Consider the following 13,978-nt stretch of genomic DNA (forward strand, 5'->3'; position numbering starts at 1 on the left):
TTAAAAGAAGAGCTGTGAATATATCCAACATCATCATGGTTATAATTGCCAATAGGTTGAAAATCATTTCCTCTATATTCCTGATGTGATAGTAATTCTAGTTCGATCAATTTATAGATTCTCTTTGAATTCTATCAAATTCGTTTTCCACTTTAGAGCGAACAATTCATATATAATACTTTAGCAAAATTAGGGAGCGAGCAAGCTGATCTACCAACAAGTTAGCACACGAGGGGCAACAGGCAAAGTTGGTCAAAGTTTAATTCAGGAGATCATTAGTTGCACATATATAACCAAACTATTATAGTCCTTACCTCTTTGAATACTACGATTCCTCTACTGCAAATTCTGTTACAAATGCACATCAATATTATGCACTAGGGGGAAAAAAGAGAGAAATAAGTTAGGTCAAGAGTCAATTCCTTTCATGACCATAACCCAAAGACTTCTGTATATAGAAACTAAACCTATTTTGTGCACACATTTACATAGCTATCGACAAGATCAAGAACAAAATAAAATTAGACCATGTAAATGGTCTCTTCCTCAAAGCAACTCCATTGTTTATAGAAGTATCTGATTCCGAAAGAGCTTGATCGTTAAAATTAGGGTTTGAACCGTAAAGAGCTTGAATTCCCTTAATATCATCCATTTTCAAATCAACCTTCTTTTCTCTTGGTCTTAAACTAGGGAACATCACTGCTTCTTGAACTGAAGTATGAGCCAGCCCTAACAAATGTCCAATTTCATGTGTAGCTACTGATTCTAAATCAATAGCCTCATCTGATTTCTCTCTATCAAAGTCCACTGCCCATGTCTCCGCGGCATCAAGGTGGAACCTCCCGGTTTCCGGCGAAAACGCATGAGCTAAAACACCAAGAACTCCATCAAATGGCTCTCCATCCCCATGATCACCTTTGTAAAACCCTATTTTGATATCTGCAAATCCGTAGTCGTTGCTTTCCGAGAAAGTAACTGGTATTACCTGTTGAGACATAACATTATTAAATAAGTACAAGTATGCTCTCTTACAGATTAATATTTTATATGAGATAGACACACAACTCAACATGGTATAAGAGTAGGCACGAATTCCAGGTTCAAATCCCACAACTATCAAAATAAATCTAAGAAATATATATTGTCACGTGTTTGGGACAAGAAAAAAGATTAGATCCATACGTGAGGGGCGTGTTGAAACGTAACTTAATTAGGTAATCTACACATGAGGGCACGTGTTGAGACATAACATATGAAGCATTTAAAAATGTATTTTCTCTAACTATCTTTAACATGCTATCTATCTCATTCTCAAGCGACCAAGTATATGTACATTGTAAAAAGTTATAGCAGGTTACTGTATTATATTCTACATTACCATATTAAGTTTGATACATAGAGTTACTTATTATTGTAAGTCATCTTAATCTAATAATATTTTTAAAAAATTACAATATGCACAGAAAATAAACTCATCTTACCGATGCCCAATGGCTAAAAGCACGTCGAAAAGCACCCTTTATCTCCGACTTGCTCAAAGAAGTTATCACATTCTCCGGCGAGAATGCGTACGTTAAAATTATCGGTATACTTCGTGACCATCTCGGCCGGCCGGAGAAAAATGCGTAATGTCTCTTTGCATGCATGAATTTAGGGGCAGAATCGGATACGCCGCACCTAGGTGAAATAATCTGAGAAACTGTATTTTCATCAAGTTTTCCAGTGACTATAAGACCTAACTTTTCTTGATATTTAATCAAGGCATGCTCCAAGTGATCATCAAATAAATCAGTAAAATTCAAGTTGTCCATCTTCAAGTACCCGAATCGATGAAAATATTTCTTGAGCTCAGAAATCCCATTGATTTTGTTGCCTCTAGTGGCATCCACAAATTTCCCAAATTCATGCCATGTATAACTTTGGATTTTATGATAATTTGTGGGGTTTATAGGCTTAGTGGAAAAAAATGGTGATGTTCTAGTAGAAAGACATGGAGAGAAGAAGAGAAAGGAGACAAGGAGAAAGAAAGAAGAGAAGAAAGACATATTGAATTGTGAGATATGGGTGAAGATGCTTGGTTATAAAGGAAACGACAAAATTGTTATTCTGAAGTGGATGTGTAATTAATTAGTAGTATACCATATTGAATTAATGTGACGGCCGTGTAATTCCGTTGATTTGGCAAAGTGTGTTATGATGGAGAAGTTAGGATCAATCTTCCTTCTTGCTTTTCTAGTTGTTTTTCTCCTTTTTTTTTTTTCTTTTTTTAAAGGTTTGATTCTGACTACTAAGGATAAGGGGAATTGGTTGGTGACTATTATAACACGATTACTACCTTTTTTTCATGTTACTAATTATTATACTAATTATGAAATAATGTTAGTTGTAGTTTCCCTTTGGGTGATCTGATAGTTACCTTATAACTGAACTGGTTGTACAAACATCTTTTAGACTATCAATGCATAAAACTTAGATACTTTCCGAATTGGCAGCTGCTTCCTATGAGCCAAGTTTTACACAACTTATAACTACCTATCATTTTTGCTCATTCTTCTCATTTCCAGTCGGTGTTAAATCGCTGAAAAGACTAATTAATTTCTAAAAGTAAATAAATAGTGAGCAATGCTCTAGCAAACTGACTAGTTACTACTTCTAACACATATCATGTTCTTTGTTTCTGAACATGAAGAATTTGAGGTGTGGACTGTGTCAGAAGCAAGAGAGCTCAGAATTTGGTAAGGTATGGCCTGAATAGAGTTACTATTGTGAATGGGTTTGTTTGTTTGGTTTTCAAGTAAAAAGAAAGTGGCTAACTGTTAGAACCAAACTCGATACACCAGTACTAGAAGGTAGTTATGATTATGATTGCTAAAGAGTCAGAAAAGAGAGGTCGTTTGAGACGTGTAAGAGACTCAAAAGCAACTTATGAAAGGAAGCAAAACTGTCCTTTTCTAGTCTTACTATTTTCGCTTATATTTACATAATCAAATTAGGGAAAAGGTCTAAATTTTATCCCTCTACTTTTGAGTATTGTCTATATTTAACCTCCGTTATATTATTAGGCCAAATTTATATCTTCCGTTACACTAACCAGCTAAATTTAACCCAACCACCAGCAAACTTTTAAAAATTACCCCTCAATCCGTCAGGTAACCAGAATCTCTCAAATTATTTTAGTTAAGTCAATTATTCTTCTTCTTGATCCATTATTTTCAAAAGAGCATTGGCATTTACCTGCTTTCTTATTGAAAAAAAAAGAAATAAGAGAAAGAAATATTAAAATAATACAACAGTTAGTAACCAAAGAACAAATAGTAAATTGAAGAATCTAAATTACATAACTTGTCTAAATTCTAAAAGTATTTACAACACTCCAGCTTTAATAAATTCATTGCACAAAAGATATGGAGTCTTTGCAAGTATTAGTGATAGAAACTGAAGTTCCTTGGCAACTTTGCATTGTCGAATTCAATTTTGCTTTAATCAAATGCTTACGTATTGTGCACTCTTAAGTTAGTCGACCGAACTCTATACAAACTAGGCAATTACAAAATCTATTCGAATATACATGTACATATATGATGAGCAACCACATATAATGCATAACTAATAGAGCCACTGAATTCTGCGGTGTGTATATGGTTGAAAAATTATAAAAAATTTAAACCAATTCCAAACCCATTATCATAAGAAGAGAAGTCGGTGCAATGGTATATAAAAATATCCATGAATAATTTGAATAGTTTAGTATCTTTCGCATTCACATTAATAGTAATTTCTAAAATAACGGATCAAGAAGAAGAACAAGTGATTTAAATAAAAAGGATTTGAGAGATTTTGGATTACCTAACGGATTGATAAGTAATTATTAAAAGTTTGATGATGGTAAATTTGGCCGGATAGTATAACGGTAGATGTAAATATGACCGAAGAGTATAATGGAGGTTAGATGTAGATAATATTCAAAAGTATATCGGTAAATTTGAACATTTTTCCATCAAATTATTTAAAAGATAATTATAAATAACTCTATATATAATTAGTACATTTCATTGATAACTTAAAGAAAATAATACTTCCTATGTCACAATTATGTGGTACCGTTCGAATTTCGAGAGCAGACATTTTAATTATAAACTTTTTGAAATAAAAATTATTTTTAAAAATTACATAAAAAATATTATAAGTCACAATAATTAATAATTTAAAATATTTAAAAAGTATATAAAGAAATTAAGGTCAAAGAACAACTCATTTGATGCTTGAAATTCTAACGGTATCACATAAAGTGAAACATAAGGAGTAATAATATGCTAGTATAACATATTAAATTACGTCAATAGTGCAATTTCTTTTGTTATGACTGTATATAGCCTAAAGTCAGTTTGCGCATAGCGGCATAGGTAGTGGTTAAGACTAAAGTAAACAAAGGACTCAACGATTCCATTATTGGAGAAGTCCGGTACTCCAGCAGCCACGTTTTTATACTGAAGGAGTCAAATGTTGAATTCAACATTAGAACTTGCTGATTGTCTAAGTGAATTTGGTTTCAAGCTATAGTCAAGATTTGAGATTTAAAGTTTACTTTCGCTAGTTAGCACCAACAAAATGGGGGACGACTGTAGTGGTGCCGTGAATTTGGGTCTAGTGCCTGTGTTAATTTGAAGGATTTCCGTTGGGCAGCCTATTTGTTCGAGGCCTAGTTATTTTATAAAATAACAAAAATTGCATCTGTAGCCAGTTAAGAGTTTCCAGCATTAAAGTCATTACTGTTGTAAGCTTGAAAGTGAGTGTTGAATTTCAAATATGAAAAGTGAATCTAAATTAAGTGAATGTAATTGGAAAAGTTTGTTTTCTACTTCCAGCAGCTCTTATTTACAAGATTTCATGAAATAAAGTAGAACACCATCTAAAGTCACCATTGTTACAATCTTGAAAAAGTAAGTTGTATACGGTTAAAACCGGCCCCCCCGATTTTACTATTTGACCGAGACCGGGAGATTGCATCGAAGGACGGCCTCGTAACGGAACAGACTAAATCACGAGGACTAGGTACCAACTTCAGAACCGAGGTACATGTCGAGATCGAGACTAGTAGCGATCGAACCCAAACGAGACAGACATCGAGCAAGATCAAAGATAGCACAATACCAGAAAGGCGAGATATCCGTGACTAGTCGAGGATCACGGCGTAAACCTCGGTGAGTGGTCGAGAATCACGGCATAAATCTCAGAACGGATCAAATCAGAAACGATTAATTAGCTAATCATGAGATTTCCTTCTGTAATTAGAATTATACCATAAGTAGAACTCCTCTACTATATAAAGGGGAGTATTAACCATTTGTAAGACGCATTGTTCTCGCATAAAAAAGTCAATATAACTCTCTCTCTTTAGCTTATACTCTCTTGTCCATCAACTTGCTTTATTCTTAACTGTTTTGGTACCAATCAACTCGAGGGACGAATTCCGTTTCAATACTGGTTCGCTTAACTTTATAGTTTATTTATGTCATTAATCTTCATATTTATCTATTGGTATTAAGTGATATCACATATCCTTAGAACCTCATTATAAGTTTAATTGTTATCCAATTTTAAGGGTAAACAGTTTGGCGCCCACCGTCGGGCTTAGGATAATAGTGATTGCTTAATACTGATTCCGATAACACATACTGCTTTACACTTGTTCTCGTAAGAAACTTTGTTTTCAGGATAAATATGTCAAACTCTCAAGCAACACCTACACATGGTGAAAACAGCCTCAGATTTCACGGGGAAAATGACAACATAGCTGCCCCAGGAATAGAGGTGCCTCAGGCCGACCTCGAGGGAGCACCAATTGCAAATCCCGTCGATGTCAGTTCACATGTCGCCCTAAATGCAAATTTGAGCGTTAAGCCCGAAGGTAGTATACGCAGGAAAGTTCGATCAGGTGGTCGAGGTACGCAGGGCGGAGAAGATGGTGGAGTTAGCCTCCAATTGATATTCGAAATGTTACAGGCTAAATTGGCCGCTATAGCACAACTACAAAATCAATACCGAACACCGAGTATGATCGAACCAGAAGTCGTTCAAAGGACCGAGCCTGCGCTGTAAAGTTTGAATGCCAACGAATTGGGGACTGACCCTGCCATTATGAAAATGTTCGAGGAGCTCACTAAACAGATTGAATCAGGAGAAACGAAAATTGAGGCAAATGACAAGAAAGTAGAGACATACAACTCCCGGGTTGACCAAATACCGGGGGCACCGCTGATTCTAAAGGGTATGGATTCAAAAAGATTTGTACAGAAGCCTTTCCCTCCAAGTGCGGCACCGAAACCGATTCCAAAAAAATTCCGAATTCCAGAAATTCCTAAGTACAATAAGATCACTGACCTTAATGAGCATGTCACTTCTTATACATACGCAATAAAAGGGAATGACTTGGAAGACGATGATATTGGATCTGTTTTACTGAAGAAATTTAGAGAAACCTTGTCGAAAGGATCAATGATATGGTACCACAATTTTCCGCCTAATTCCATCCATTCCTTAGAAATGCTTGCAGACTCCTTCGTAAAGCCACATGCCGGAGCGATAAAGGTTGCAACTAGGAAGTCGGACCTCTTCAAGGAGAAACAAAAAGACAATAAAATGTTGAGGGAATTCGTATCTCGGTTCCAGATGGAAAGCATGGAACTACCACCGGTCACAGATGATTGGGCTGTTCAAGCCTTTACTCAGGGTTTGAACGAACGCAGTTCGGTGGCATCACGACAACTAAAATAGAATTTAATTGAATATCCAGCGGTAACCTAGGCCGATGTACATAATAGGTACTAGTCAAAGATCAGGGTCGAGGATGATCAATTGGGGACCCCTTCCGGTTCCGTTTATCCAAACAGACCCATTGGCAGAACTCAAAGGGATATCGACAGAGAACCCCGGTCGAACAGAGATCGGTATCGACCATACAATGCATATCATAGAAACAACGACCCAAGACACAATCCCATCCGAAATGATCGAAGGAACAATCGAGGATAGAGCTCTCAAGGGTTCATGAGCAAAAGTGGCTTCGATAAACATGCTGATCCCACAGAAGCACCACGTTTATTAGAATACAACTTCAGCATCGACGCATCAAGTATTGTGTCAGCCATTGGGTGAATCAAAGATACTAGATGGCCCAGACCCCTACAAACCGATCCATCACAAAGAAACCCCAAAAAATATGCAAATACCATGGTACACATGGTCATAGAACCGAAGACTGCAGACAACTAAGGGAGGAGGTGGCCCGTCTATTCAACGAGGGTCACCTTCGAGAATTCTTGAGCGACTGAGCTAAGAACCATTTCAGAGACAAGGATGCAAATAGGAAATACGAGCAGGAAGAACCACAACACGTGATTCACATGATCGTTGGCGGGGTCGATATTCCACAAGGGCCCGCATTCAAATGCACTAAAGTATCGATCACCAGGGAAAAACAAACTCGAGACTATGTGCCAGAAGGCATTTTATCATTAAATGATTAGGAAGCAGAAGGGATCTCACAACCCCACAATGATGCATTGGTAATCTCTATCCTTATGAATAAAATTCAGGATAAACGTGTTTTAATTGATCTAGGAAGCTCCGGCAATATTATTCGATCGAGGGTCGTGGAGCAGCTCGGCCTACAAGATCAGATCGTACCCGCAGCTCGAATTCTCACTGGCTTCAACATGGCGAGTGAAATAACTGAAGGTGAAATCACCCTACCAGTAAATGTAGCCAGAACTATTCAAGAAACAAAGTTCCATGTGATCGAGGGCGATATGAGATACAACGCACTAATCGGAACACCCTGGATTCACAACATGAGGGCGGTCCCCTCAACCCTTCACCAAATGCTGAAGTTCCCAACACCGGATGGAGTAAAAATGGTGTATGGGGAACAACATGCAGCAAAAGAGATGTTCGCGATTGACGAATAATACCGGTATCGGCGCTTTCGTCAACAAAGGGATCGGAGTCCAAAGTAAAACAAGAAGCTAAATAGCAACCACAACCACCAGCCTCGACTCAGTCAGAGAAGCAGGGAACGGACGAGGATGATGACTACTGGATCCCTCGATCCTTCATAATCCTCGAGGATTCCGATGCTACCAAATCGGCTATCGAGGAACTGGAGCAAGTCATACTGATCGAGCATCTACCCGATCGAAAGTTATACATGGGTACGGGCTTAACCCCCAAGCTCAAGTAAAACTCATTAGATTTCTTATCGATGATATGGATTGTTTTGCTTGGTCCCACCTAGACATGACAGGGATCCAACCGAAGATTACTACGCTTTGATTGAGCTTGGACCCGAAGTTTCGCCCGGTAAAACAAAAGAGAAGGCCTTAGTCCGAGGTAAAACATGCATTCATCAAGGATGAGGTAACCAAACTTCTCAAAATAGGATCCATTCGGGAGGTAAAATATCCCGAATGATTAGCAAACGTAGTTGTAGTCCCTAAAAAGAGAATTAAACTTAGAATGTGGGTAGACTATAAAGATTTAAACAAAACATGTCCTAAAGACTCTTTTCCTCTGTCGAATATCGATCGTATGATCAATGCCATGGCCGGCCACGAGATCCTTAGTTTTCTTGATGCCTACTCCGGGTATAATCAAAGAACTCGGAGGATCAGGAAACGACTTCGTTCATCACTAAGTACGGTACCTATTGTTATAATGTAATGCCTTTTGGACTAAAAATACTGGTGCCACTTATCAACGCTTAGTAAATCGAATGTTCAAAGAACAAATAGGTAGATTAATGGAGGTTTATATTGACGATATGCTTGTTAAGTCCCTGCGAGTAAAGGACCATTTGACACATTTGCAGGAGACCTTCGATATACTAAGGAAATACAACATGAAGCTTAACCCGAAGAAATATGCATTCGGGGTCGGCTCGGGCAAGTTCCTCGACTTTATGGTATCAAATCGGGGAATCAAAATCAACCCCGATAAGATCAAGGCAATCAAACACATCACGGTCATGGACAATGTTAATTCCGTACAAAGATTAACAGGGTGCATAACCTCCCTAGGCCGATTCATCTCGAGGTCTTCAGATAGAAGTCACAGGTTCTTCTCACTGCTCAAAAAGAGGAACCGTTTTTCATAGACCCCGGAACGCCAACAAGCATTGGAAGAATTAAAGCGGTACCTCTCAAACCCGCCACTACTTCATACCCCGAAAGTGGACGAGCGACTCTACTTGTACTTAGCAGTCCCGAAAATCACGGTAAGTGGGGTCCTAGTTCTAGAAGAGCAAGGAACGCAATATCCTATTTATTATATTAGTCAAACTTTAGGTGAGGCCGAGACTCGGTACCCACAGTTAGAAAAATTAGCGCTTGCCCTAATAAGCGCCTCTAGAAAATTAAAACCATATTTTCAGTGTCACCCGATATGCGTGGTGACTACTTATCCTCTTCGCAATATTTTGCATAAGCCCGAACTTTTGGGTCGATTGGCCAAATGAGTCGTCGAAGTTAGTGGGTACAATATCAAGTCCCGACCCCGAACGACCATCAAGTCTCATATCTTAGCGGACTTCGTGGCCGACTTTACGCCAACCCTCGCACCCGAGGTCGAAAAGGAACTATTAATAAGGAACTATTAATATCGATCGCATGATCGATGCCACGGCCGGCCACGAGATCCTTAATTTTCTCGATGCCTACTCCAGGTACAATCAAAGAACCCGGAGGATCAGGAAACGACTTCGTTCATCACTAAGTACGGTACCTATTATTATAATGTAATGTCGTTTAGACTAAAAATGCTGGTGCCACTTATCAACGCTTAGTAAATCAAATGTTCAAAGAAGAAATAGGTAAATTAATGGAGGTTTATATTGGCGATATGCTTGTTAAGTCCCTGCGAGTAGAGGACCATTTGACACATTTGCAGGAGACCTTCGATATACTAAGGAAATACAAAATGATGCTTAACCTGAAGAAATATGCATTCGGGGTCAGCTCGGGCAAGTTCCTCGACTTTATGGTATCAAATCGGGGAATGAAAATAAATCCCGATAAGATCAAGGAAATCGAAGACATCACGGTCGTGGACAATGTTAAGTCCGTACAAAGATTTAACAGGGCGCATAGCCGCCCTATGCCGATTCATCTGAAGGTCTTCAGATAGAAGTCACAGGTTCTTCTCACTGCTCAAAAAGAGGAACAGTTTTTCATGGACCCCGGAACGCCAACAAGCATTGGAAGAATTAAAGCAGTACCTCTCGAACCCGCCACTACTTGATACCCCGAAAGCGAATGAGCGACTCTACTTGTACTTAGCAGTCCCGAAAATCGCGGTAAGTGGGGTCCTAGTTCGATAAGAGCAAGGAACGCAATATCCTGTTTACTATATTAATCGAACTTTTGGTGAGGCCGAGACTCGGTACCCACAGTTAGAAAAATTAGCGCTTTCACTAATAAGCACCTCTAGAAAATTAAAACCATATTTTCAGTGTCACCCGATATGCGTGGTGACTACTTATCCTCTTCGCAATATTTTTCATAAGCCCGAACTTTTGGACCGATTGGCCAAATGGGTCGTCGAAGTCAGTGGGTATGATATCAAGTACCGACCCCGAATGACCATCAAGTCTCATATCTTAGCAGACTTCGTGGCTGACTTTACGCCAGCCCTCATACCCGAGGTCAAAAAGGAATATTAATAAAGTCGGGTACATCATCGGGCGGTGTGGACCCTCTTTACAGATGGTACTTCGAACGCGAAGGGGTCCGAGTTAGGCATCGTTTTGAAGCCACCCATGGGTAATACAATTAGACAAGCTATCAAAACTGCCAAGTTAACAAACAATGAGGCCGAGTATGAGGCCATGATTACAGGTCTCGAGCTAGCTAAAGGTTTGGGAGCAGAAGTCATCGAGGCCAAATGTGACTCCTTGCTTGTGGTAAACGAAGTCAACAGAACCTTCGAGGTTTGAGAAGATCGAATGCAGAGATACTTGGACAAACTACAAGTGATTCTACATCGGTTTGAAGAATGAACCCTACAATATGTGCCTCGAGAACAAAACAGCGAGGCCGATGCCCTCACAAATTTGGGGTCATCAGTGGAAGACGACGAGATTAGCTTGGGGACTGTCATACAACTTTCAAGGTCTGTAATCGAAAAAGACCATGCCGAAATCAACTCCACAAGTCTGGCCTGGGATTGGAGGAACACATATATCGAATACATAAAGAACGGGAAGCTTCCATCGGATCCTAGAGAATCAAGGACTCTACGTACGAAGGCCGCATGATTCACATTGGCCGAAGACGGAACACTGTATAGAAGGATGTTCGATGGACCATTGGCAATATGTTTGGGACCAGGAGATACCTAGTACGTCCTATGAGAAATCCACGAGGGCACCTGTGGAAATCATTCCGGTGCCGAATCATTGGTTCACAAAGTCATTAGAGCAGGATACTATTGGGCCGATATGGAAAAAGGATACAAAATAGTTGATTCGAAAGTGCGACAAATGTCAAAGGTATGCATCGATGATTCACCAACTCGGAGCGAAACTCCACTCGGTCTTATCCCCATGGACACTGATGAAATGGGGAATGGATATGGTCGTCCCTCTACCATCGACCCCAGATAAAGCTAAATTTATTTTATTTATGACTGACTATTTCTCTAAGTGGATTGAAGCACAGGCTCTCGAGAAAATTAAAGAGAAAGAAGTCATAGATTTCATCTGGGATCACATTATATGCCGATTAAGGATGCCTGCCGAGATCGTATGCGACAATGGAAAGCAATTCGCCGGCAGCAAAGTGACAAAGTTTCTCGAAGATCACAAAATAAAAAGGATCCTGTCGACGCCATATCATCCTAGTGGGAACGGATAGGCCGAATCGACAAACAAGACCATCATTCAAAATCTAAAGAAAAGATTGAATGACGCTAAGGGAAAATGGAGAGAAATATTGCCCGAAGTCCTTTGCGCGTATCGAACAACGTTAAAATCCTGTACGGGGCAACACCGTTCTTTTTAGTATATGGCGCCGATGCTCTGATCCCGGTTGAAGTCGGGGAACCTAGCGTCAGGTTTTGATATGCAACAGAAGAGTCAAATCATGAGGCTATGAATACAAGCCTCAAATTGCTAGATGAAAAATGGGAAGCCGCCTTCGTTCGGATGGCCGCACAGAAACAACAGATCGGAAGGTAATACAATCGAAGAGCCAATCTTCGACACTTTAAAATCGGGGACTTGGTTCTGAGGAAGGTCACCCTCAATACTCGAGATCCAAACGAAGGAAAACTTGGCCTGAACTAGGAGGGACCATATCAGGTCCTCGATATCATCGAAAAGGGATCCTACAAACTTGGCACGATGAACATCGAATAGTTACCAAACAATTGGAATATATCACTCCTCAAACGATATTACTGCTAAGGTATGACCTTCTCTATTTTTATTTATATTTCATACTAACCATTTGCAGGTGTTTAATCAAAGACATCGAAGGATTCGTCAAACACAAAGTCCTTAGGTCTGAAAGCACGTGTTGTACTCTTTTTCCCTTAGACCGATTTTTGTCCTAAATGGGTTTTTCTGACGAGGTTTTTAAGCAGGAAACCATCGTTCGTGCTAACTTAGAGCAATTCAACAGTATCCGAGGCTCCTTTACAATCAACCTCGAATACTAAGGGGGGATCACCCTCGGATAGGAAAATACTTTGTGCCGATAGGGTCTCGATAGGCAAATTTTGTAAGGGTCAAATGGTTGAACGAACCATGCCCATGTAGATTACTCGAGCCCTAATGGCAAACGTGTACACATGTTAATATATTGAAAAAAGTATTTTTCCTTGCCGGATATTTCATGCCTTAGAGAAATATTTACTTTACAATGTCATGCTTGTGATCTATTGTGGAAACTGGCTTAAGGGCCGGTCACAACTAAAGTTAGAACAATTGACCCCGCACTCGGGGACCACCATCAAAAAAATTGACATGGTCGAATTACTTAACTTTCGAGATCTTAAGACCTTAAAAAGTGTTGTGGGAGGCTAATTAAGCATCTGAGTCGGCATTTTACTCCATCATTTGTTAGAAACATACTTTCAATCTGTCCCATCTCATTGTTAGAAGATCTTGGGCCTTGAGAAGGATAGAGAGGTGGATTACTCGGTTGTTGGAACATAGGGGGCCTTTGAAAACCCAGCCCCCGGTTTTTGTTGTTGTTGTTGTTCCACCCTCCTTGATTACCTCCCCAATTACATTGATTGTTGCCACTCCAATTGCCTTGGTTTCCTTGATTATTCTAATTTCTTTGATTGTTGTTGCCACCACTCCAATTTCCTTGGTGGCGTTGATTGTTCCAATTTCCTTGATTTTCGAGTGATCTCCATTGTTGTTGATTTTGAGCATTGTTTCTTTGACGTTGATAATTGTTGACGTATTGCACTTCTTCTTCTTGCTCATTATACGAATCACCTTAGTCATACCCACTATCATCTTGCATGAATTGTACCGGACGGCTTTGCCCTTGTTGACTTGTTTGTCGTCTCTTGTTCATCATCATATTTACACCTTCAATCGCATTCACTTGTTTCGGCCCTTGAATTTGTTGCAGCTGAGCTTTGGCCAATTGGTTCATTGTGGTTTTTAAATTTGCGATAGCTTGCCCAAGATCATGTCGTTCCTTGTGTAGGTGAATGACATTGGGGTTACCTTGAGGAACATTGGCCCTACTTTGCCATGCCGATGAGGTATCCTCCATCTCATCGAAAATTTCACAAGCTTCGGCATAAGGTGTGTTCATGAAGTTCCTGCCGGTAAGTCGATTTACCACACATTGATTTGTTGTGTTGATCCCTCTGTAGAAGGTTTTTTGGATCATGGCCTCGATTATATCATTATTCGGGCACTCTTTAACCATGGTGCGATATCTTTCCTAAATCTCATGCAATG

General features: G+C 39.6%; 1 protein-coding gene across 1 annotated transcript; it reads right to left on the minus strand.

The window, feature by feature from the left end:
- Positions 1–248: 248 nt before the first annotated feature.
- On the minus strand, positions 249–2,202 carry LOC104104194 (metalloendoproteinase 1-MMP-like). The gene is made up of 2 exons (XM_009612201.4): positions 1,482–2,202; positions 249–985 (listed from the first exon to the last, which is right to left on the minus strand). Exons 1-2 carry the CDS (start codon positions 2,043–2,045, stop codon positions 485–487), a joined length of 1,065 nt encoding a protein of 354 aa, XP_009610496.1. The 5' UTR covers positions 2,046–2,202; the 3' UTR covers positions 249–484.
- Between the last annotated feature and the right edge of the window lie 11,776 nt (positions 2,203–13,978).

This window comes from Nicotiana tomentosiformis, chromosome 8 (genome assembly GCF_000390325.3).
Source record: "Nicotiana tomentosiformis chromosome 8, ASM39032v3, whole genome shotgun sequence".
NCBI classification, from domain to species: Eukaryota; Viridiplantae; Streptophyta; class Magnoliopsida; order Solanales; family Solanaceae; genus Nicotiana; species Nicotiana tomentosiformis.